General features: G+C 37.3%; 1 protein-coding gene across 6 annotated transcripts in view; it reads left to right on the top strand.

Moving 5' to 3' along the window:
- STAU2 (staufen double-stranded RNA binding protein 2) overlaps nucleotides 1-24,769 on the top strand; it is a 171,372-nt gene that overhangs the window by 19,385 nt on the left and 127,218 nt on the right. For all 6 annotated transcript variants that reach the window (XM_069004942.1, XM_069004938.1, XM_069004939.1 and 3 more), the window contains 4 exons: nucleotides 635-842; nucleotides 1,898-2,028; nucleotides 6,599-6,758; nucleotides 9,041-9,176. In XM_069004942.1, coding sequence (XP_068861043.1) covers nucleotides 644-842; nucleotides 1,898-2,028; nucleotides 6,599-6,758; nucleotides 9,041-9,176 — 626 coding nt within the window. In that variant the 5' untranslated portion in view covers nucleotides 635-643. The remainder of the gene's footprint in view (nucleotides 1-634; nucleotides 843-1,897; nucleotides 2,029-6,598; nucleotides 6,759-9,040; nucleotides 9,177-24,769) is intronic.

Genomic DNA, 24,769 nt, shown 5'->3' with positions numbered 1-24,769 from the left:
TAAAGGCTAGTTTAGGAAATCCTGGTACTTCTGTGAGTAGTTTATACAAGGATTGAAGTATTCCACCTGTTGACTGAATAAGCAGTGATTTTTTTAAAGAACTTGCATCTTTGGTGGTGTTTTTTTGTTTGTTTGTATTTTCTTCCCTTTTTTCTATTTTCTGGTTTGGTAACAGGCCAAAAAAAATAGGGATTTTCTCTTGGGGCCTTATTTGGTACTTCAGGTACTCCAGGTACTTTACTGGAAAAACTGTGGCAAAAGTTTGCTATGACAGTTTGTTGCAAAGACATTCTCTCTTGAATATATTGGTGGGTGTTTATCTCATCTGCAGGATAATTGTGTGGAATTTTATTCTAGAATAGTAATCCTTCCAGCTATATTTCAGGCAGGGTGACCCCACGACTGAAAAACAGAACCTGGAGCCAGGGTGTGCAAGTTCTTCTCCAGTGATGTTCTTTGGCTCTGAGCTCTGTTTCTCTGTGCATCCATTTGGAAGTAATGTTTGCAGAGGCATGACTTTTGTGGGCAGTTTTGTGACCCAGATCCAGGAGCAAAAAAGGAGTGTTGCTAATACCACTGTAGTCATTCGACACTCAAAATGCAAAGTGCTCTGCTGATAATGTGTTTATTGCAGTGACAGGCAATGGCACAAGTTAAAATGCAGACTACAGCAAACCTGTCTGGACCCACCATGGCCCCTATGGTGCTACCCCTGCCAGTTACAGCTACAAATACACTGAGTCTGCCATCCTCAATGAACGGATCCATTTCGGAATCAGCAGCCAGCTGTAGCAGTCCTACTGCCGGCCTTGTGGATCCTGCATCTTCAAACAACTCACCAGGTAAGTTGGTCCAGGTATATTTTCTTTGGTGTTCAAATTAATCTTTTTGATGACTTGTTAATTTAAAAAGATAATAATTAGGCCTTAAAGAGGATTAAAATAAAGGAGAAAGCACATGTAGAAAAGTGGTTTTGGCTAAATAAACTGTTTACTAAGTTTAGTTTCTTTAACTGAGCTCAGATTTGCAGTGAAGTTTTGATCAATGATATAAAAGCTCAGAAAAGAACATGCCTATTTTGTCAAATTCTGAGTGTATCTTTTATAGAGAAGTTTTAGTGGGGCAGGAAAGTCTCCAAGTTTATTTCTCTTCTCTAGAACAGAATGTCTTCTGACTACTTGGCAGTATTTGGTGTTTCCTTTGTAGCCTAATAAATGCTGTAGTTCCTATGCTGAACTGGGTATGAAATGCAGAAGTGTTGTCCTAATAATTTAAGCAAGAAATGACAGTGTGTGTGTGTTAGGGATAGATACAAATAAATTGCAAAAAACCTGCAGAAAGTGAAATAGTCTAAAAAAAACAGAACAAAATCCTTAAAGGGGAAGGTGTACTTTGGGAGTGTTCTGAGAGTGACTTCATTATTGTGAGAAAGGTCTAAAACACTGGGAAGAAGCTGGCAGGAACAAGTGGGGACCACAGGGTTTCATCTACTGTATTTGTCTCATAACTCTTATGCTATCCACTTCTCCTTCAAAGTGTGGAGAAACCATTCTGAAAGAGTAGTCAATTCCAGGAACCAGTATACTGACAAACTTTGGTGACACAGAAAATATAGAATATGCATATGCTCCCCTGCACTGTCATCTTTCATAAAGACACTTCGGAAAGAAACAGTTTCTGGGTTTTTTTAATTGCATGTAATCAAAATTGTTATTGTAAAATACATATGCTCATATGATTAATATTTAAATGGTATTTAAACTTTGTATTTAGCATATATGCAAAAGTTGTTTTAGCCAAAGTATTTTCTTTTCTAAGCATGCTGCTTTTGCAAAGCTTTGTGAAGTTGTGAAGAATACATTTCTCCACAAAAACTTTACAGACTCTTTATTTACAGCTCCTCTCCAAGATAACATGGCAAACCCCAAAGAGAAAACTCCAATGTGTCTGGTAAATGAGTTAGCCCGTTTCAATAGAATTCAACCCCAGTATAAGCTTCTGAATGAAAGAGGGCCTGCTCATGCCAAGGTAAGGTCACAGTTCCAGGTGATGAGCCATACCTTACATGCTGAACAGATAATGTCATGGTTTGGACAAGTGTGCTTGTCAAACCCAGCTACATTTCTAGTGTAAGGGCTTTCTTACTGTTCTTTATTTTGCTGCTTTTTTTCCCCACACTTTTGGAAAGTACGCCTGTATTTCTGTTGAAGCCCTGTAGATCATTTTGTACCTTACTTTGTCTTGCATCTTTGAGTTTATATTTGCTGGTCTTTATATAGACCTTGTGAAGGTCTTTTCAGGGTATCACCACCCTTTCTTAATCTTCCCGGAGCACTTGCTTTTTAGGCTGCATGAATCTTTCTCTGCAGTCAGCATGCCTCTGATAACTACCTCTGCATTTGTTTCACGGTAATGCAGGTGATGACAAATTTGTGACATTTTTAAAAGTGCTTATTGGTGCAATTCTTTGCCCATGAAGTTGATACTCTATCTTCGAATCTTGCATTCTAGGGCACAAACTTTATTACTGTGCAACTTTACTATGTAGGGTTATACTGAGACTCCTAATATGATTACAGCATAGAAGTTTCTAGTGAACTGATGGCTCATTCTGGCCAGTTCATGTATCAATTTGGATGTCCAACTTAATAAGTCAAAATTAGGATGCTTTCAGATGATGGGGAATACAGAGGAATAGCCTCAGGGTAATTTTCAGTTATAATTTTGAATTTCCTCCCTAGTTAGGAGCAAACTGGGGGAGGAAAAAATCCTGGAAAAGTCTGAGACACTGGCATAATTAGTAACTGCTTTGTACCTAGTATTTCTGGAGTGGCAAAATCACATAAGGCAGGGTGCAGACAAGTAACAGTTTCAGCTCTTCAAGGGCTGCCTCTGCCCTTGCCCCTTGTTTCTGAGTAGCACATTATGTTGCCAGCTAGTGATATAAATCACTGATCTTCTGGTGTGGCTGGCATTGCTGAATGTGTTACAGTGGTGGAAATGATGTCAGCAGGTGCAAGGCTGCTTTTAGCATCCCTCATCACAAATGGAAATTGAAGTGCTCTTCCTCTTCCTGGAGGTGTTTGGCACCACAGAGTACACTGGTTGGTTGGTTTTAGGTTGCAGCATGTTAAAATTATTGGGTTTTCTGTAACTTTTCACTATTGTGTTATGTATTTATTTTGTTACCTTTCTATTTCATTTCAGTGAAAAAAGAATTGCTTTGGTTGTGGTGTGGTTTTGGCTGTTTACATTTCTCAGCAGTAAAGAGAGTTGAGTTATATTACATTTATATTATACTTAAAATTTTAGTAGGATAAGAAATAGTTCACATATGGAAGGGGGGGGGCTGCTCCCAAGCAATTGGCAACAGGATAAGAGGACATAACCTCAAGCTGTGCCAGGGGAGGTTCAGTTTGGATGTAATGAAAAATTTTTTGACTGAGAGGGTGTTTAAGCATTAGAATGGACTGCCCAGGGGTGGTGGAATAGCCATCCCTGGAAGTTTTCAAGAAATGACTGGACGTGGCACTTAGTGGTATGGTTTGTTTGGTGTGGTGGTGTTTGGGCAAAGTTTGGACTTTATGATCTTAGAGGTCTTTTCCAACTTTAATGATACTATGATATATTTGTTATTACTTTTAAAGGAACTAATATCTTTGAAGTGACTTAAGTCTGCATTACCTGAACTTCTGAAAGCCAGATTTTCAATTAATTCCTTAATTTTTCATTTTTTCAATTTACCTCACTATTTTAGGTAATAGTGGTGCTCAGTGGTAAAAAAAATAAAGTTATGTGCTCTATAGACTCAGAAGGGTATTAAGTCTAATTTTCATCTGTGCAATGAGATAAACAGAAGAGAAATAGATGAAGAACAAGGGTGATATTAATAAGATTATTCAGGTTTTGACCTATGAAATGCGAAGAAAGAAATAGAATTTATTATGACTCTCTTAGCAGTTTAGTATACTGTCTTTCTAGTAATATGACGATATACTTGACAGAATATGTGAAACAGACCTGAGTTTGTCCTGGGAAGCATGAACTGAAGGATGTAATGCTGCTGTTGCTCTTTCCCATTCAAAGAGCTTCTCACATTGCTTTGCTCCTACATATACTCTGTTCCTGACCACTGGTGGTTTTCACAATTTTCAGACATGCTCTACAAGATAGCTGACCACAAATGCTAGTAAATTTTTATACCCTTTTTTTCTAATTGTCTCTGGAAAGTAAGTTTTGACAATTGGGGTGAAATGGGAGACTAGAAACAGTGCAGCTGGGAGAGAAGTGGCTCTTCCTGACGATGCAGTTAGGGTTTCTAGGAGTTTGCCCTCCAGGTGGATTCTTCATCATAAGAAAAATCAGGAAGTCTTTGTTAGCATAAATGATGTTTTTGAGTATATTAGTCAGATTGATCATGTCTTCTGGCCTTCTATGTCAGTGTCATTTCAGGACACATTTAAAAGGAACAGTGGCAAAAGAAAGTGGATGGTGGTACAGAGAAGAGGGAAAGGGGTAAGGGTTGTAGGACTTCAAAAGCTGGGAAGAGGAGAGAAAGTTTTACACAGAAGAAGTGAGGAGTAAAGAGTTCTCAGAGCTTAGAGAGACTGACCTTACAAATGCAGCAGAGTGAAAACAAGCACAAGCATGGTGGCCTTTGCATTTCTGCTTTCTGGACATCAGGTAAATTATGTTGGGTGTAAGGAATAGAAATTTCCTCAGGTCAAAAATTTCTCTCAGTCAATAGCAGAACTGTTAGCTCTGGTATTCCAGGACTTCAGTGTTCCATTGACTGGTCCAGAATTTGGATTTAGGCAGTTTTATTCCTTTAATAAAGGAGTAAACCTCCTGTGTGTGGGTTTTTGCAGGAGTTTTTTTGGCAGATATGTTAGTGAGAAGGAGCTCTGACTGGCAGAAATTTACTGAGCAAGCCCTTCATCATCCTGAATTCCTATTTATTGCTCTAAGCACTAAGAGTTATAGGTAGATAAGTAGACATTATTCATTGTATTTTCATTTAAATTCAAGGTTTTCTTCATCCTATAAAAATACTACACTGATACTTTCTTGCAAAATATAAAATATATAAACTACTCTTTTGGTAATAAGGATGTATGTTTGTAGGTAATTTATATAATTATGGGTATTTAGCTCTAATACCCAGCTTAGCTTTCAGGTGGGGGGTAGGATTTGGCAGAATATAAAATTAAGAGACTATTTCTCTCTTTCTTCCATGACGAAATTGTTGTGACTGCTATGGAAAAAACAACATGGCAATAGGAGCTGTGATACAGGGACTTTCATTGTGCTTCTGAAAATTACAGCAGGCCAAAACTCAAGGCTGTAATTAAGACACAAGTATGTATTTATAGCATTGCACTGTGTGCATGTGCACAGGGCTGTGTTGGGAGGCACTTACATACTTGTGTTCAAATGCTTTTTTGCAAGTACGTGCTGAATGAGTGTACATGTAAAGGCAGATTTAAAGGCTGCCCACCATGTTCATCTCTAAACACCTGGTCCTGGATCTAGCAAGTTTAAATAAACAAAAAATTATAGAGCTGTCAAAATGAGAATTTTACTTTATATACTGCTCATACTAATATGTAGGGTTTTTTTCTGTTGCCTCAAGTAAGTTAGACTGTTTTCTGAGGTAGGTGCTTCTTAGTTTACTGTGTGTATCTGACTGTTAAGTCCTGCCTTTTATCTAGGGATTATATGGCAAATATATTGAGTTCTTAGCCTTTCTCCCCGTGTTCTCAGATACTCAAATTTAAACAGAACATTTATGTATCATACAGAAGATAGACTCTATCTAATATCTTAAAAATGCGTTGAGTTTTATCTGCACAGTTTGCACAGCATGGATACTACTTGAAATAGCCCTCTGTCACAGATTTTGAAATATATGGTTTTTATCAGTTAGTCCATTTCTGAACTCTGGATGTTTACAGTTCCTGTCCTCACTATAGATTTTTCATCAAGAACTGCAGTTTCATTGAAAAAGATAATATTTATTTTCTTTCTTACTTTATCTTTTTGAACATATTTGAGTTGTGACTCTGCCCTAACAAAATATGTTATTTTTAGAAATCTGGGTATGTGAGAAATTAATTCACTGTGTAAAACTATCTGGCCCAAATTCTCTGCTGCCTTGAGAAGTGTGTAGTCATTTATATTCATTCATAATTATTGCAAAATTATTTTTTTTTCTCAGTAATGTGTTTAGGATTTGTTTTCTACAAGTAAAGTGACTAAACACATTCAAATGTATGAAGAAATGTGTTCTTAGCTGGCCTGTATATAGTCTTCCAAGAGCAGAGGATCAGTTTGAAGTTATTCTTACTTGGTTTAAATATTATTCTGTTCTTTGATAATTGACATTACCATTACACTAATTTGCTTTGTGATTTGAAAGGCCAAATGTTGCCCACTGATAAGGTCTCACTGATCTGTGGAAGAATCAGATGCGTTATCTGGGAGTTGAATACAATGAAAAGAGAGCATGGTTTCTCTTCAGTCCTGGAAGCTTTTATACATATTGTTCTAATCCACAGTGATAATCTTTCCAGTGTTTACCTGTTCTTTGTCTTTGAAGATGTTCACAGTGCAGCTGACTCTTGGAGAACAGACATGGGAAGCTGAAGGAAGCAGTATTAAAAAGGCCCAACATGCTGCTGCTAGCAAAGCATTGAATGAAACTACCCTTCCCAAACCAACGCCTAGACCACCCAAAAACAATGTAAACAATAATCCAGGTATGACATTTTCCTCTGGGTGTTAGATCTTGTTGAAGTGTTGGCATATTATAGCACCAAATAAGTAATTTTAACAAGATACTTAAATTTGTAGGATGAAAATCAACATAGCTATAGTATGACTGGATAATGGAGAACCTCTAGTGAGCTTTCACAGAATTTTTAATGCACATACCTAAAATGGTTGAACTGTAAGGGAATATATTATTTAGGTAATGCTTTGATGTGAACAAAGTGATTGTATGTGATTAACAGTAAGCAGACAGGAGAAAACTGAGTTGGCTAAAACACATTTCCCAATGAGTTATTTGAGCTAACTTTCCAATGAAATTGGAAATTTTATGCAGTCCAATCCTGTGAAATTGCATCTCTGGGATAAACAAAAGGCTGAGATTTGGCATGAGAACTTTGACAGGTAATTTCCTGCTTGGTGAGTTTTCCTTCAGAGCAATGTGTGTTTTCAAAAAGATTTCAGGTGGCTTTAGAAACTTGTTTCAATAATAGAAAGAATGTATACTGGTGTCTTGCATCATTCATTTTGGGTTGTTATCTGCAAGTTGCCTTCAGTGCATGCAAAACCTTCTAAGGTACATGTCTCATGCACATGTTCAGTGATCTGTTCTGTCTTGATCAATAAAATAAAGAAAAAAAAAACTTCCTTTCAGACTATTGTAAAAGAAATCAAGTCATGAGAATATTTTCTTTTTTATATTTTTTAACAATCTGTTCCACCCTGCCTCTTTTCTGTTTTCCTTTATTCCCTTTCAATTTCTGCCTCCCCTTCCCCCCCTTTTAAAAATGCATTCTTCAGCCACTTCCTTAAAATGAAGTAATTTTCCAGTTAATTTTCTCTGTGTTGGGAAGAGAAAAGCAGAAGTAAATTTCCTTTAGCACTTGTATTATCCTGAGCGTTAGCCATGAAGGATTGTTTGAGAGTGGTGTGGTAGCATTCTCTCACTCCTTTGGAGATCAGTACGTTGCCTCTCCAGACCCAGGACACTGTTTTTTCTCTGTTCCCTTCACAGCCACTGTGACTTTGGCTACTTAGAAAGCAGGAGGCTCAGTCCTCTATGAAAAGGGGTCCTGAGCTTGGTTCTTGACATTGCAGAGTATTACTGAGTTTCTAGAGTTTTTTGGCTTTGAGCATATTCTTAGAGGGAAAATCTGTTAACAAGAGAAATAGGCTGTAAGAGAATTCATTAAAAATTGTATCACTTAACACTGTAAATTCCCTTCAAGAAAGGTGCATTGATATGCACCAGTATCTTCTCATCAAAATGACATTTTGTATTTTTATAAAAAAATTCAATTCATAATAACGTCTTGCTCCAGAAAATATAAGAATTGTTGTTGATATGTTTTTGAGTAAGTGTTGCATAAACATTTTCATCATTTGTCATATAAAACTTCAATTTCAGACTGGAAAATTAATCATAGCTGTTTTAAGGGTAAATTTATTTGAATCTCTCATAAATATTTTCAGAATGCATTAACTCCTTTTTATTGGAATGCACGTTTAGCTCATTTAGGATTCTCTTACAACAGTGCAAGTGGAGATTACTGTAGCTGAACATTTTAGCCAAGGAAAAAAAAAGAAAGGAATTGGATGTAACTTTTTTGTCACTTTTGAAACCGTCCAGGTGTGCAAGTACTGGCTGCCTTCTATTTTTGCATTCTGTCACCAGTAGATGGCTGTAGTTGCACTGATTTCCAGGAGCTGTGTGTTCAGCCTGTTAGATCACTCCTATGAGACCATTAGTTCTTAGACATAGCCTTAAGTTTTCAAGTCTTGCAAATAAAACATTTTTTTTTAACTTGTGAGATTCCTGAATGACTGCAATAATGCCTGTTACTTCATGCTTGTTTCAATGACTCTTTGCTCTATTCATGGTTTTGTTTAATGGTGTTCAGCAGAAAGACACATTATTCTATTATCTTTATACTTCTTTCAGAAAGTGTCATAATGTATTATAAGTAATTTGGAAAGATGAATAACCATATTGATTATTACACTGACTTTCTCATTCATATGTGAAGATTAATCCACTGAAACTGCATAGAGAATGCACTGAGAGAGATTTTTAAATGTTCTTTCTCATTGCTTGTGATTAAGTTGGCGTCTACATTGCCATCTTTTAAAGAAACGGAAATGTCTTTTTAGTTGTATCTTTTTAATTTAAGAGTAAAAAAATATCGTGTAGTTCTCTCTTTGCAGCTCTGTCCTGCTTGTGTATTTTTCAGTATTTCTGGTTTGAGCACCTTACTTTCTTTGTTTTTTGCAGGCAGTATAACACCAACTGTGGAGCTGAATGGTCTGGCGATGAAAAGAGGAGAGCCTGCCATCTACAGGCCATTAGATCCAAAGCCGATTCCCAATTACAGAGCAAATTATAATTTCCGGGGCATGTACAATCAGAGGTTTGTATTCTTTCTGTTATTTTATTTTTTTATCCTTACGTTCTAAGTCTTCATTAACTTTCTAGGTTATTTCAGAGTAAAAGAAAACTAAAAATTTTGTTAAGGAGGGTCTGCAGTCTTATTTAGAAACAGGCGTAATTACCTCCTAGAAGAGACAGGTGCCCTAAATACATCACAAGGAATAAAGTGTAAAACCCACTGCTTTTATTTTTTTAATGTGCATTAAAAAGCACGTTATACAGTCATGGTAGTGAGGAGACAGAGCATTAACTTAGAGAGAGGCTTTGCTTTTCTTTGCTGTCATGTCATGTGATTAGAATCTGTGTAATCAAAAATGAAGCACTTTTTTCTTAGAAATGGAATATAAAATTGGAAGGACTGCATTTTGAAAACTGGCTTGAAGCCATTTTCAGGTTTTTGGTTTTTTAACCATTCTTCCTGGTCAACTCTCTGAGTTCCTTAATCCTCAAAGTTTGGTTAGGAAAAATCCTTTATTTCACAGTTTAGAAACCTATATTCAGACCCATGTCAATTGTAATCTGAAGAACTTCTTTCCCTGAGATAGGCTTTTTTCCCATTTTTCCATATTTGTCCCCAGAGGAACTGTATTAGATCAGGTCTTTTGAAGCTCCAAAAGTGAGACCAAGTATGATATGTAATATGAGAAAAAAACAAACCAAAACAGGTCAGAAAGTTCTAATCACATGTTTTATCAGTGAAAAATGTTACCTTTTTAATAAAGTTTTGCTTGATGGATTTCATTTTATGCATCTCATAATTATCAAACAAAAAGAACTCTGAAGGAGTGTTTTGGTTCAAAATTACTCTTTATTAGAAATTGAATTGCAATGTTGAAAGGCAATGTTGAAAAATTAAGGAGTTTGAAAAAAAGCAGCATTTCAGAATTGTCTAAGGGAAATATTTCAATTGACTTAATTCTATTTTACTTTTCCCCAGACTTTTAAATCATGAAAACTTGGTAAGTGTAGGGTTTTAACACTTCATTCTGAGCTGGTTTTTTGTTGTTTTTCTTTTTTTAGCTGGTGAGTTGTGTTTTTTTATAGCAACAATACCTAGAACTATAGAAGACAACCCCCCCCCCCCCCAAATAACCTGAAAGAAACCCTTTAATTAGTCTATGGAACAGTGCCTGATTTTTGTACCACTTATTTTATATTTCTAGTCACTCCTGACCTGGGTCTCTGCTTACATACATCATGGTTTAAAAAGCTAATTATGGTGCTTGAAATGAGTTTAGTTAATATTTAGAAATCCTTCATTTATTTGAATTGCTTTTGTAGTGAAATTAGTTTGACTAGCAGATATAACGCTATACTGGAAAAAAAGTGAAAGCTAGTTAAAGGCACAAAATGTGGAATTCTGGAATCTGAACTTAATTGTGGAAATGTATTGGTGGAAATAGAATGTCAAAACACTCAGCATTTACTAACTCTTAATATTTTATTTCTTTTCATAGAAAATGATTAGTATGTCTAGTTCAATCTATAAGTTTGCTTCTTTGGTAACTTTCATGAGATTCATGTTTTGGTGGTAGGGTAAAATGATACATGAATGTTATTTTTCTGGGCATGTTAGGTAGCCAAGGCTACTTGATTTTTCTGATCACAGAACAAACAGGCTGGGTGGAACAGAAGGCTAGAATCTGTGCTTGCTTTTTCATTGTGCTTATTTGAGTGCAGTTACCCATGCAGAATAGCTAATAGTACTGTGGCTAGTAAATTGACTAATAACTAAAACTAAGTAGTAAATAACTGGACTTACCTGTCTCTTTGCATAAACACATACCCACTGTGCACGCACCATATATGCACATGAATGCCAGAGTAAAGAGGAAGCAGAAAAATTATCTGTATAGTACTGTGTTAGAAATAATTGTTCATTGCATTGTTTTGCATTGGGAGGTGCTGGCCTTTTATGATCACAGTAAGAAAGGCACTTAGACTTTGTCAGCCATCATTTAAATGCTGTTTATTAGAGCTGCTGATTTAAGAAGAGAATATTGCAGGTAATCTTCCATACCTTCAGTAGCGTGAGCCCTGAGTGGTGTGGCATTGAACAGTACTGCTTCTCATGGGTACCACACCATGCTGACCTCAGCTACAGCAGAGATTAACCCCTCTTGGTCGTTCACACTCTTACAGGATTTGCTTACGAGGAGACAACCTTGTCAGCAATAGTCAGGAATGATGGTCACGTGAGAATTTCCTGCTGTGCTGTCAGATAAAGGCAGGGCCATGCGGGTGGTACCAAGGGGGATCTGCCTAGGGGCCCATCTCTTGCCACAAATCTACCCTGTGGCCGAGGGATTTGAGCAGCACAGCCCCATCCTGTGAGCCATGCTGGGCACCGGCCCTGCAGCTCAGCACAGCCCATGAGGCTCAGCGTGGCTGCAGTGTGGGGCACTGGCTGTGATAGGAAGGATCCTGCACCTCTTCAGGTCAGCATCACTTGACACCTCCTACTCACCCTCATCACAGGCAAGCCTGGAGACAGATTCTGGATCTGTTACAATAGCCAGTGAAGTTTGAAATATGAAGCATATGTTCCTGTGGTATGATATGTTACATTTATTTTCTTCTACTGCCATGTTGTATTTAGCATTAGTTTCCTGATTTTTGCAAATTGGATAGTAGAATAGAGGTATTGCTGGAGTACCCAAATAAATGCAGACCATAAAGACAGTTAAAAACAAGATTTGAATATTAATGTAGATCATACGCTGCAAGAAGTATTTTTCATTTTCATTAGTTTCTGACTGTAGATTATTTTCCGTTATTAAAACAGATACAAAATATGTTAAATAAGTTGGAAGCTTTGTCTTTTATACTGTGTCTGAATTCCCTTTACTGATCTCTGTTTAAAAAAATGTGTTTTTCAAATAGGTGAAGTTACAGATTAAGATTAGGAGATTGCATTAGGGAAATTTTGATTCTGGCAAGGCTAATGGCTTGAGGAAAAAATAGAGTATTAAGATCATTCCAGGGCATATCTTTAGACCAGTTAAGTTTAGTGTTTCAAGTGGCACAAAAGACCCTTTTCAGTATCTCATGGAAATGTGGTCTGAGACTGCAATTCATATGCAAAGTTGACAGCTTGATTCCATGTCAGGCTAAGATGATTAATGTCAAAGTGGCAGTGATTCCTCCTCCTTTATTTGTCCCCAGCCTTTATGTCCCTGAATATTTCCTGGCTCCAGCACTGGAAGTTGAGCTGCTTAGAAATTAATCAGGGGGAGAGGAAAGGAGAAGTTACTCCTTGATTTACAACCATACTGAGACACCTTCTTTTCTAGTCACACAAGAGCTTTTGCCTTCACCAGAGAGGGGCAGTGTGTATTTGGAATATAAGGGCAAAGGACTACTCTCTCACATGCAGTGGAGCATATTTATATGGGCAGTGTGTTGCACAGAGGTTGTTGAAGCAGGTTTACATGTAAGGGGCAAACATCCACTTGCAAGGTCTGCAGCTGATGGTGTAAATTTATAGTGAAGGCGATAGCTACTTTCATGGAAAAAAAGGAAAGAAAACAAGTGAGAGGGAAAAAGGAGAAGGGGAAGGTTTTCCTAGCAGCCAGCATGGAAGGCAAGTGGTGAGATGTTCCAGATGAGCATCCTTCCATAGGTGTTCTCTGCAATGCAGCAAGTATTCCCTGTAACACTTTCCCATAGTAATTCTGTGGTTTTTATCAGAACATGTTCTAGCTACCTGTTGCTTACAGTACTGATAGTGCTGCACCAGAGTAGGTGTTGGATACTGGCTGTTTATAGAGCTTTGTGCATACAAAACTCAGCATGGCAGAAAGCAAGAGGTTTAAGGCAGCATGTAACACCGTGGGAAGGTCTTAGCCTTGTAAGTCTCTTCCTGTGCTATGTTAGGAGGGGCAGGGCAGGTCATCTTCCCTCTTAGGGTTGATAAAATACAGTCCAGTTTGGAATTGGATGAGGTATGGATGTTTTCATCCTGACTCTTCGCTCAAGATAGTGAATGCAGTACTGGCTAACTTGTTAACAGCATTGGGTCATTGCCATTATACTGCATATCGTGGCAGGCTGATAAAGTCTGTGTGATGCTGAGCTGAATTGTGTGAAGTTACCAGCTTAGGTCTCTGGTAGTTTGGATATCTGTATGCTGCAGATCATTTTACAGTGTAGATAAGAACTTGGAGTCCTCTCTGGATTTTCTTTATTGAACTAAAATCCATGCAAGTTTGGTAAAACAAAGTTTGATGGCCTCTGATAAGACAGAGCTTTTTAAAAAGTTGCCAACCCTGAATCCAGCCATGTTAGACAACTTCTTATTTAACAAAGGTTTCTGTATTCCTAACCGAGATTATAATAGAGGAGAATACTCTTTTGGCACTCAAAATCTGTCAGTTATATACAACCAATTTAAAGGCTCACAGGTTGGAGTTTCAAGCAATTTTGCAACAAAGGCACATGAAGACCTTTCAGTTCAAACACAGTATGTTACAGAAAAGCTAAAAATGGTGAACATTGCATTTTTTATGTCTTCTTTTATCTAAGAGTTTTACAGGCTGACTCTGGGGAAGGAGGTGCTGATGCTTTCAGGGCCAGGTTGCTAACTGATGTAGCTTGCGTGTTTGTCAGCACAACATTTGGCACGAGTGGGAGAACTGGCACGCTACTCAGCACAGGCCAAGTCTTGAGACGGCGGCTCAGGTTTGAGAAGTATTGGCAGAGCTGGGGACAAAACATGTGCACACTCTCATATCTGTAGCCAATGCTAGAACCCGTACTCCCTTGCATCTCTGGCTTAAATGCAATTGGCTTAAACCATGCAAAAAAGAATTAAAAACATGGCTGTTTAAATTAGAGCAGTTAAACAATAAAATAAGGCATCAATTCTGACTACAGGGTTGTCCAGCTTGCCTTATTATCATTGAATGCTATTTTTTTATTATTTTATTATTTTTTTCCTTCGGTTAGGATTGAAGAGAGTCATTCCTGAAGTTTAATTGTCCTGCAGTACTTTCAATTACAGAATGTCTGTAAGTGATAGAACAAATTATATCTTACAGACTTACCTAAACTAACAGTTTTCAGCCAAGAAATAAAACCACTAGCAACTCAACAGCAGCTTTTGAGGTTTTAGTTTGGAAAGTAGTGCTAAGGAGATCATAAAACCCAACCCTTGTGTTTTGGGAGAATTCAGAAGTTGTTTCCTTAATATATAAAATTCCTTAATACGTGTCTAACCACAATCTAGCGAGCTTGAAAAATCTATATTTAAAAAAAAAGAAGTTTCAAAATTAAAAACACTTGTGAAATATAGGAGCAAAGGGATTACAGAACAATGACAAGCTAAATAACGGAAATAAAGTAATTAAATCGGTTTCTTGCTTGGTTTTAAGGAATTTGGATGATGTGATAGCTCTGCAAGTATGTCACGCAAAGTGGTGGTGTTCCTAGGATAAACTACAGCTTCTGTGCACTTGGACAGTTTATGCTGCATTGAGCCTTCATCTTAGTCTTGTGTATGGTTGCTTCCTCCTGCATATATGTTGTATACTACAGGCTAAGGAGAAGACTGTTCCCTTTCTCCTTTGGCCATGGGGAAGTGCACAAACCATTCCTCCTTTTCTCCTTTTACATAGCTCTGCCTTTCTGAGCACATTTTTCTTTGATGTTAATGAATGCTTCTTTACAGTTTGCAAGACCAAACTCAGAATAATAAAGCAGCAGCATATTCTTGCCTCTTGTGGAGCCAGCTACACTGCCTGGCCACAAAGCACAGGGCATCACCCTACCTGGCCATGTAGTCCCTACTTGCCAGGTATCCTGCTCCCCTGCTGGGTACTCAGTTGCTGCATAGAACTGTCTGCTTAGACTTCTTTGCTCCTGAAGTATATCAGCCCTGTGGAGTAGTGCCTAAATACTGAACACACGCTTTAAAAGTGAGGGATAATAAAAGAAAGCCTGAGGGCTGGTCTTTGGCCAACTACATCTGCAGCTGCTAGCTTCGCATTGGACTAACATGTTATCCTATCTGATGATCAAAGAGAGAATAGAGTGTGTGATTATTGGATAAATTACTAAAATTGTCAAGTCATATTAATAAAAGATTGTACGGTGAAAGACTGGAATAAAATGAAAAGTTTGGTTTTTTTATGAATGCTGACTTAAAGATTTAATATGTGCATGAAAGGGAAAAGATTTGAGGGAAGTGTTACTTGACATGAGTGCTAGTAATGCAATCTAAATCCTCACCCAACTTCATTTTTTTCACAAAAGTTACATAGTCCTGTGAGGGGGAAAAATGGAACATCTAGCCAGAGGAACAGCTGTAGAAGCCAAATTTTGAAGTATGTGGGTTGCAATGCAGGAGACAATGTAAAAATCTATTGATATTACCATCTCCAAAACTACACCTACAGTTATACAACCCAGTTATCTAATTTAGAGAAAGAGAATGAAGTCTGAAATTTTCCTGACCTTTAGATGTTCTTCTGGGCTTCTGAGCACCCTGTTTACCTTCTAGCAGAAGACTGCACTCTGCATGGAGAGCCTCATCCATTTGAGGCACAAATATTCCAGTGCATAATATAAAAGGTTGTTGGATCTGAAAGACTTCAATCTAGTATTGATTAGATCAGCCAGCAGCCTGGAAAATGTAAAATTCAGATTACTTCATGGAGTCTTTTTGTTACTCTAGGCACACGATTAACCTAATATCTGTTGCTGAATTCCCATTATTGAAGCTTTATGTTGGGGCTTGCTGCAACAGAGGAGGATTTTATGCACAGCTGTGTGTAAAGCAGATTTTTTTCCCAAGCATAAATACTGTGGCAGATGTGGGACACTAAGTTGCCTAAACATAGACCTCTAGTGCCACTTGAGACATTGTAGGGTGTGTGAGACATCCACATGGGACCAGTGGATTTGGCAGAAGACCTAGAGGAGACCTTTACTAGAGTGGCAGCAAAAGGTCAGGCAAGATACCCTAGATTATTTCAAATGGGCCTGCATAGCTAAGTTTAGGCAATTGAAGGAATCCCTAAAAGCAATGTTCAGTCATCATACCATTTCATATAATCCACCAGGACTCCAGCTATTTGTGAGAAACTTCTCTGTTTCGTGGATCGGTCCTGTGTCACATTATGTGGATGGTTTAGGTACATGACTGCATGTCAATTGTACATGTACAATTGTGTTTGTGTTTAGGCAGCTAGGTGCAGTTCTTTTCAGTGCTGGTGGGATTTGGATCCAAGCTCAGATGCCTTTCAAATAGTCTCTGCCTGTATATTAGAAACTCAGTCTCCCTTTATAACCAGTGGAAGGATTAGTCAGAACAATTCATAGTCTAGAATGCTGTTTGTCATGCCTTAAACTAGGTTGTCTATGTTTTGTATGGATCTCTCCAGAGCTTCACTTTTATAGTGACTTTGTTTCTACACATTAACTAAATACCTAAATTTAGGCATCTGATTCTAGAGCTGAATTGTGCTCTGAGAAATAATCCTAAGAATGTTGATTTGCACTAATTTTATGAGTGCTATAGTCATTTGACTGTTGCAGTGGAAGGACTGAAAAAAAGACAAAAATGTCTCTCCAGGGAGAAGAGGGACAGAAAAATATTAAAAGAACAAACTCTTTAGGGAGATATCTGGGTAAGAGCACTTTTGAGGAGAGGCAGGCATGCAAGTACTGAAATGCTTTTGATTGAATAAAGTAGTGTTTTGCTGCAAGAAGCTGTTTGGCTGTGCAGACCAGTGCCCTTGCTCCCCAAATGAAGTGAACCCTCAGTTCTGGAACCTGTTGTGTTGAACTGATTACAGCAAACAAACCCCGTGGTTTGTGGGGGAGCAGTGTGGGCACCCAGTGGCACCACTGGGATTTTTACTTTGCTACAGTTGTCAGCTTCAGACCTGACAGGTACTACCTTCAGGGTACAACATTCCTCCCCTAAAAAGGCTGGAGTCAGAGGTGCTTTGCCTGCATTTCCAGTCAGTGTTGCAAAATTCTGTCCTTAGAATTTGCATTTTAAAGATTGAGAGGTGTGATGATAAAAAGTGTTTACTGACTGACTTTGCAAAAATTCTTTTCTGCATTCCTCTCACTGCTCCCAGTAGTTTGGGAAAAGAAACTTGGAAGATATATTAAAAACTACTTGGAAATAGAAATTAGGAGTTTGGTTAGAATAGGCTATATCTCCTATAATACACTATTATTCAATTCTGAACAACAGATATCAATTTTAAAGAATTAAAACTTAGGGGAAAAAAGAATAGTCCAAAGAATAATGCAAGTGATTGTTCAGATTAGCAATTTAATTGTTCAGCTGGAAATGTCTGATTTAGACCATTAGATGGCAGCATGAATTTGTGCAAGAATTTCTCAGCAAAAGCACTCTCAAAAAAAGTTGCCCTTTTCTATTCTGAAGCTTTTCATGACTTTAAAATGTCATAATTCTGGCATAAATCAATTAAAACCAGGTTTTCTGCAAGGCTTTGTCTCATCATTCCCTTCAAGTTTTCTTCTATAATAACTGAGGCTCTAATGCAATAGCTTCAATGGCAGTTTTCCTTTTTTATGTAAATCTAGTGCAAGTAAAGGATGCCAGTTTGCCAGCAGTATCGATTAAGTGTTTGGTTTATCTGCACAAAGCATGAATTCTGCATTTCATCAAATTAATTCATTCCTCAGGCCTGACCTAAAGACATTTCCTTAAAGATAAGGCTGCAACTTGGCCACTAAACCTGCAGTCTATTCATACTAATGAAGCTTTCCAATGATTTGAACATCTATTTGCTTGGAAGGGATTGAGATTGCTAGCTGATACTTGATTCAGTTGCGTACATTACCAGTTGAGACAAGATTCAGATCATATCTTACAGCAAAGTCTTGTACATCACCCTTTTATTTCCCCTACTAGTGTGTTGGCATTATGGTGTAATAATCCAGTCACAGACTTTTAAATTAATTCTTTCTGTTCATCTTCTGCATGCTACATTTCACTTCCCCTGGCTTATTTGTTCCCACTAGTTGCCTGCCTCCCACACAGACGTATTGTTACAAGAAAAGTGTTGAGTACAGCTGTGGTAAGATTTTTCTTTGCTAGTGTCTGTTTCTAGGAAAGGAAAAGGGAGAAAGTCAGTCCATTTCCTGTTGGTTTAAAAACCAGCAGAAACATCTGTTTGTCTTAAGATAGTTTTCCCAAAAGAACAGTGGCAAGGGAGCTTGCAGGTGATGAGCTTTACCATTGCCAGTAGCTATCAGTTTAGACAATAGTGATTAGTATGGTTGCCTTAAAACAAAATAAGATTCCTTAAATGGCAGAGGATATTTATTCCTGCAGTAAATTTTTTGATAGCTAATGTTTAATTGCTGCAGCGTTTTAAATCTTAAAAATACATAGAGTATTTGGGATCAAAAACCCCAGATTCTGCTATGGAATGTATAGATTCCACTAAATTCTGTCCAAGATTGATTTTTCTGCAGTCTCCTCACCCTGTTATCATGAATTTGCACAATGCACACCAAATGGTGTTGGTGACGTGTCCTGGGACAGCGTGCATATAATCCTTCTGGCAAATGTATCCTGTCACTACCATCCACTACATTAATGGGTACATTTAATGTGTGAGGGATCAATAACATATATACTCTTAAGTGTATTTACAGTATTACACTGACAACTGTTAAAATAATGTTATGTAGGCTAAAAATCAAGCTGACAGAATAGAGAGCAAGGTTTGAGGTTAGTATTCCAAGCACAGTATCACTTCATTCTTCAAGTCAATATACTCACCTGGTATCATTAAAATCTTTTTGGCTATAATTGTAGAGCATCTAGATGCTTCATCACTCTTCATGCCTAAAATGTGATGCATCAGGCATGACATTTTACAGTATTGCAGCATCCTAAACAGTCTTTGCTCAAGATGAAGTCGTTTTGTCGTTGACATCTTGGCCCTATTTGTGGAGGAGCTCCTAAGCCCTAATGCTTCAATCTTTTCTTAATTAATATTTTCATTCGTTTTCTTTCAGGATATAATGACCTTTCCAGACCACTTCCTTTCTTGCTCTATCTGCTAAGAGGACTGCCCTTGCCTTCTGTGGTCCTTAACTCATGTTTTGACTATTTCTCCTGAAGCTTCTTCAGTGGACAGTATTCTTTACTTTGGGTTTTTAACTTCCTCAGATCTTTCTCTGCTCTGGAGGAAGTGCATCTGGCTCCAGATGTGTCTCTCCAAGTTTCAGATGTGATTTTTTGTGTTCTTACAGAGGCTGAAAACATAAAGAGGTGTGATACAATCCTTGTCTTTGGTTTCCTAATGTCTATCTTTCAACACTGCCTTTCCACGTGAGAGACTTCCTGTAAACCTTCTGATCCAAAGACCTTCAGAGCCAACAGCCTGCCCCAGCACCTTGTGAATCGCTTCAGTCTGTTGGCTTTGCAACTCACTGGATGTTCTTTCTCTAGCCCTGCCTTTAACACAGCCAGCTTTACTTTCAGAGTATGGACAGAAGACTGGTCTTGTTGGTATGTATGAAAACAAGCACTGATTCAGAATGCTCCTCCAGGAGCAGGAATATTTTGGGTGTGTTTTGTTCTTTCCACACAGTTAGCTTTTTATTCACCCTTATCTTTTCCTGTACTTCTGCTGAACTAAGGGTATTTCTGCTGGGACACCTGTGAGATAGTGGGTTCAATGGAAACAAGCCTGTGTGGCCTCCTTTCTTATTATGGCCTTTCTGCTGTGTCCAGAACCTGAATATTGGTTACCAGTAAATGTGTTCTCTTTCCTTTGCCTGCTTGTTTTGGTAATTACAGAGGTGGATTGCTGTTGGAGCTCAAACTTTACTTTGAGAGGTTGCCATAATTTTCTTGAGGGAAGCAAGCAGAAAGAAGGTTAGTGGCTAATTTTTTTAACAGCTTATAACTCTTTAAGGATCTGACTGGAGTAGTACTCCATCCTTACAGGTCTTTGTCACTTTCGAACTGAAAGTTCTGCTACGGAATGAGAAAGTATTGAATATTCTGAAGAAAGGTTTTCGAGATTCTTTTGTAACAGAATATATGCAGTCTGAATGCAGACCTTTTCACCAGCAACCACTGTGTTATAGTTTCTCTTCACATCTTGTCTATAATACTGATTTTGGTGGGTGCTTGTGTTCTGTGAAAGAAAGTACAGTTAACATCTCTTCTGAAATGCTAATTCACAGGATCTTCCAAAAATCTGCTTGTCTTCATAGGATATTTTAAAGAAGAATGCCAGTTTGAGTTGGTTTTTACTGTCACAGAAAGAATAGTTGCATTCACAGGTACTCATCAGGTACTTTGGCACCATAATTTGTTTGGGTTATATGTTTTACTAAAATGGGGTTGAATCCTTCAGTGTTGTGATTAAAAGGGAAATCATCTCTGGACAAAAAAACAGCCCAAAAGTCTTAGCTTAGAAGTTCTGTTCCATGACAGAGGAGAATGTGGACTCTAATTACCTTATTGATTTAGATTCAAGTCTGACAAGTGTCAGGGAAACAGAAATGAGAATTCTTAAGGAGGTAGACATCAGCAGCAGCGACTTCATTCTCTTCAGTAAAGGTAATCTCTATGTTAACCTTGTTTACTTGACCTTAAGTCAAAGCTCATAATAACCATTTCAGGTATTAGGAAGAATTTCTTTACCAAAAGGGTTGTCAAGCAGTAGAAAGCCTGTCCAGGGAAGTGCTTCAGTCTCCACTACAGGAGGTATTTAAAAGACACATAGATGTGGCACTTAATGATATGGTTTAGTGGTGGACTCGTTAATGCTGGGTAAGTGGTTGGAGTCAATTTTCTTAGAGGTCTTTTCCAACCTAAATAATTCTATGATTCCATTTTAACAGTCCTTGGTATCTCTTTCCTTCAAGGCTTTTTTTGAGTCCCTGTTTTCTAGAATACAATTCCACCCCATCTTATAAACATTTCTTATATTTCCTACCTTTTAGAAAGTCTGCAACCTTGTATTTTAGTGTACTGATCTAACATGATCTAAAATTTTTTTCTTTGTTAATACTCAGTACTAAATTGTATTTGCTGGACCAACTGAGATAAGTCACTGTGGTTTGGTGACCACTACTATGGCAGTCTCATTGTATTACTTATGAGTTTTTATTAGCAATGAATGGCTATTTACTTGCCAGTCATTGGTGTAAATCCATTATGCCCATTAAAGTTTGAAAAAGAGTATTAAAGAATCAAAAAGAATATTAAGTAATATTATGTCTGCTTCCCTAGGAAATATGCTCTTTTTCTGCTTCTAAATAGAAAGGAATCAAGGCACTGAAAGGCTTCACCAATCATTTTTGACTTCTGACCTTTTGGCCCTTTACAAACTTCTCTGTGGTCAATTAACAGACACCTTCCTTTCCCCTTCCAGGTGTAGATAAAGCTTCCTTCTCAAGGCCATCCACTTTTTTGTCAGCATCCTGATACATTATGCAGGGCAACATAAAATGCTCTCACTTGCAACTGACCAAGCTCTCTCTCTCACATTTCTTTTCTTTGCAAGTCTGATGGCACAGATGAGAAGATTTCTGGATAGAAGCTTTAGCTGGCCACATGTGGCCATTTTTAGAGGTTGCAGAGCTGATAACTAGCAAGGTAGGGGAGTGTGCATCCTCAACTGCACTCATCTGCTGAGGAGTGGCTTATTAAACCAGAATTAAGTGGGATTTTTCAGCTTGTTCTTACTTTCAGTCCTTTAATTTCCAATTTTAAAGTGATAGGTTAAATTTCTTACTGATGATAATGCAATTTAATGCCTGTATGTTTACATTCCTCAAAGGGGAAAAGGAATGTTGAACAGTACACACTAATTATTTGAATTTTAGTGAATTTGAATGGTGAGAATCACTCTATGAACTTTCTTGGGCCTTCTTCCTCTGTGAACTTTCAGGTTAATTAATTCCTATGAAGTCCTAGCCCTGAGATGATTTAATTAGTAACACTTTTATTAGTATTATATTACTGGTATAAATATATGATAAAATAAAATAAGTGAGATACTTCATTCTCTCATTTACTTAGTGTCTAGTCTGGCAAGTGACATGATTTTTTTCTTTTTTTTTTGACACAGGTTTCTTATGTAAAAAGAAAATGATACTGTAGTCAGATATGCAGCATTGTTTATATTCTTTTACTGTAATGGCTATTTAGACAGCATTCTCAGTAACCATTCTGCATGCTTGTAAAGATTAGTGAGTAATACAGTTCATGGGAAATTTTATGAGCTGAAGTAGATAAGACTTTGAGATGTTTGTCTTCTGGATGTCTGCTTTAACCTCTAAAGTATACAGTGTGCATCACAGCTTCATTGTTTTCCCCTTTTATTCTTACTGTACTTGGTTTTGTGTCACAGAAAAGAACCTTTTCTTTGTATTTATCTTTTCCTTCCCCATCTCCATTCAGCTCTGTCCACTTGACATTTTCCTATGTCTTTAACTGTGGAGGCACTATTCTTGTTATGTTCCTATATTATCTATGTTCATTTTACATTCAAGAATATGTTGAAGTTTTGTGGACCATTTTCATTACTTAGTTATTCAGCTGATAGGTAAAAATACTGCTTTAGAGGCACATAACATTTTTTTCTCTGTTCTCTTCTTGATTCTGTTTGCTGTTTTTCACTTGTTTTTTCTACCTTAGTCTTTAGTACACAGTACTTTAGGAGGTTCTTTTTTCCCCTGGGTTTTTCCCTATTACTTCTCCTAAACCTTTTTTTTTTTCCTTACATATCTTTTGCACTAGTTTCTCTTTGTTTTTAAGAGAGAGTATTTGGGCTGGTTTGGAGACCCTTCTGGAACTTTCACATGTTCTTCATCTTAACTTCAAGGGTTTAGTTTGAGGGAGAGAGAGCAATAAAACTGGAACCAGAGACCTGAACTTACTGTTCATGGAAGCATCTCTCTGAAACTAGTGCTGCATAGCAAGTTCAGTATGTTTGCTATATTACTTTTGAGCTTAATCCATGATGGTTCAAAGTCCTTAACTTAAAATGTCTGTAGCTCTCTGTTGGTTTTACTTTTAGTTACTTGTGATGAGCAACAGGTTTTTTACTTCTTGTTGTATATATTTACTATAAATAGTAAACAAAGTAATAGTAAATGCAGAGAGTAAATACTGAAATATTTATTTCAGTCAAATGTCTGTATTTAGCAACTTGGAATTCAGAGAAACAGAGATGTGGCAATATTATCGTCTTGTCATTGCAAATTCTCCTGGGAAGATTCCACATTAGATAATGTTATGTTAAACTGAATCCTCCTCCCTCTTGTTTTTCACTCAGGAATGTTTCGATATTGTGATCGTGGAAACATGAGTCAATTTTTTTTTTTTTTTTTTACTTAGTTACTCATACTGCTTGAAGGAACTACATAGCCTCTAGCTCAGGAAAAGAAAAAAAAGTAGAAAAGTGAATTATCATTAGCTTCATGAAAAATTCCCAGACTCATAATAAAGTTTAAAAGAAAGTATTAATAAAAACAGACAAAAAAGTATAAAACTCAGCTTGAAATTACTGTGTACTAAAGGTAGATTGTGTATGACTAATGTGTTAACCTTACATGTTATGTGCCAACTCATTTTTTAGGTAAAGAGACTAAAGTAAATCTTATATTTGTAGGATTCAGTTAAGCATTTTATAGCATTAGATAAGGATAATGTTTTCATTAAACTGAAGGAGAAGGGGATTTGTGTAAGAAATACAGGGTGGGAAAGGAAAAGAAAAATAATCAGCAGTATTAAAAGTCAAACTAGGAGGAAGATTATTAAGTACAGTTCTTCCAGTTTTAGAATCAGCCTTTTAAGTTATTTTAGTTAAAGATGTTTGCACAAGAAGTAGGAAAATGTTCATGAGATGTAAAAGGCATCATTGATACACAGGAAGGTCAAGATAGGCAGGAAGACTTGGGTGATAGAGAGGGCTGACATATTAGAAATGCAATGAGACTAGACTTTCCAGTCTGAAATGTAAGATTAATAACATAAGCGCTAGTAGTACTAACTCTGTTGTCACCTGAGGGTAATTAAATTGGAAATCACAGAAGTGTAGTATTATTAAGTATTTGCAAGATAAACTGAGAAGAACTAATGTGGTTGAATTAGTGGAGAGACCGATGTGATTTTTAAGATGTGTTGAGCAAGATATTTATGGTGTAGATACATAAATATTGTTATTATGCAGAACACTGTTAGCCTTTTATATGGTATATTGCCTACCATTCTTGGCTTTTGTACTTAAGAACAGGAGCAAGTATGGGGAAGGGATGGAAAGATTATCAAGACCCTGGGTAGCTTTTTATACAGAAGAGTTCTGAAATACGTTAACTTGTTCCCTTTCAAAGCAATGTCTGAAAGGGAGTGCGAAAGCTCACGATGGAGGGTAAATAACAGAAAAATAGATAAGTTATATAAGTTACAGGATAATATCGACACAAACCAAAATAACGTATGTAAAAGTATAGCCAAGCTGAACATTAGGAGATTCCTAAGTATCAACTCAGCTTCTAGATCATCCTCCCAGCAGAAGCAAGTAATCTCATTTATTTTCTAATAGACCTTAACAGATA

This window comes from Aphelocoma coerulescens, chromosome 2, assembly GCF_041296385.1.
Source record: "Aphelocoma coerulescens isolate FSJ_1873_10779 chromosome 2, UR_Acoe_1.0, whole genome shotgun sequence".
NCBI classification, from domain to species: domain Eukaryota; kingdom Metazoa; phylum Chordata; class Aves; order Passeriformes; family Corvidae; genus Aphelocoma; species Aphelocoma coerulescens.
The sequence above is the reverse complement of the archived record's forward strand: the minus strand, read 5'-3'. Positions and strand labels throughout refer to the sequence as shown.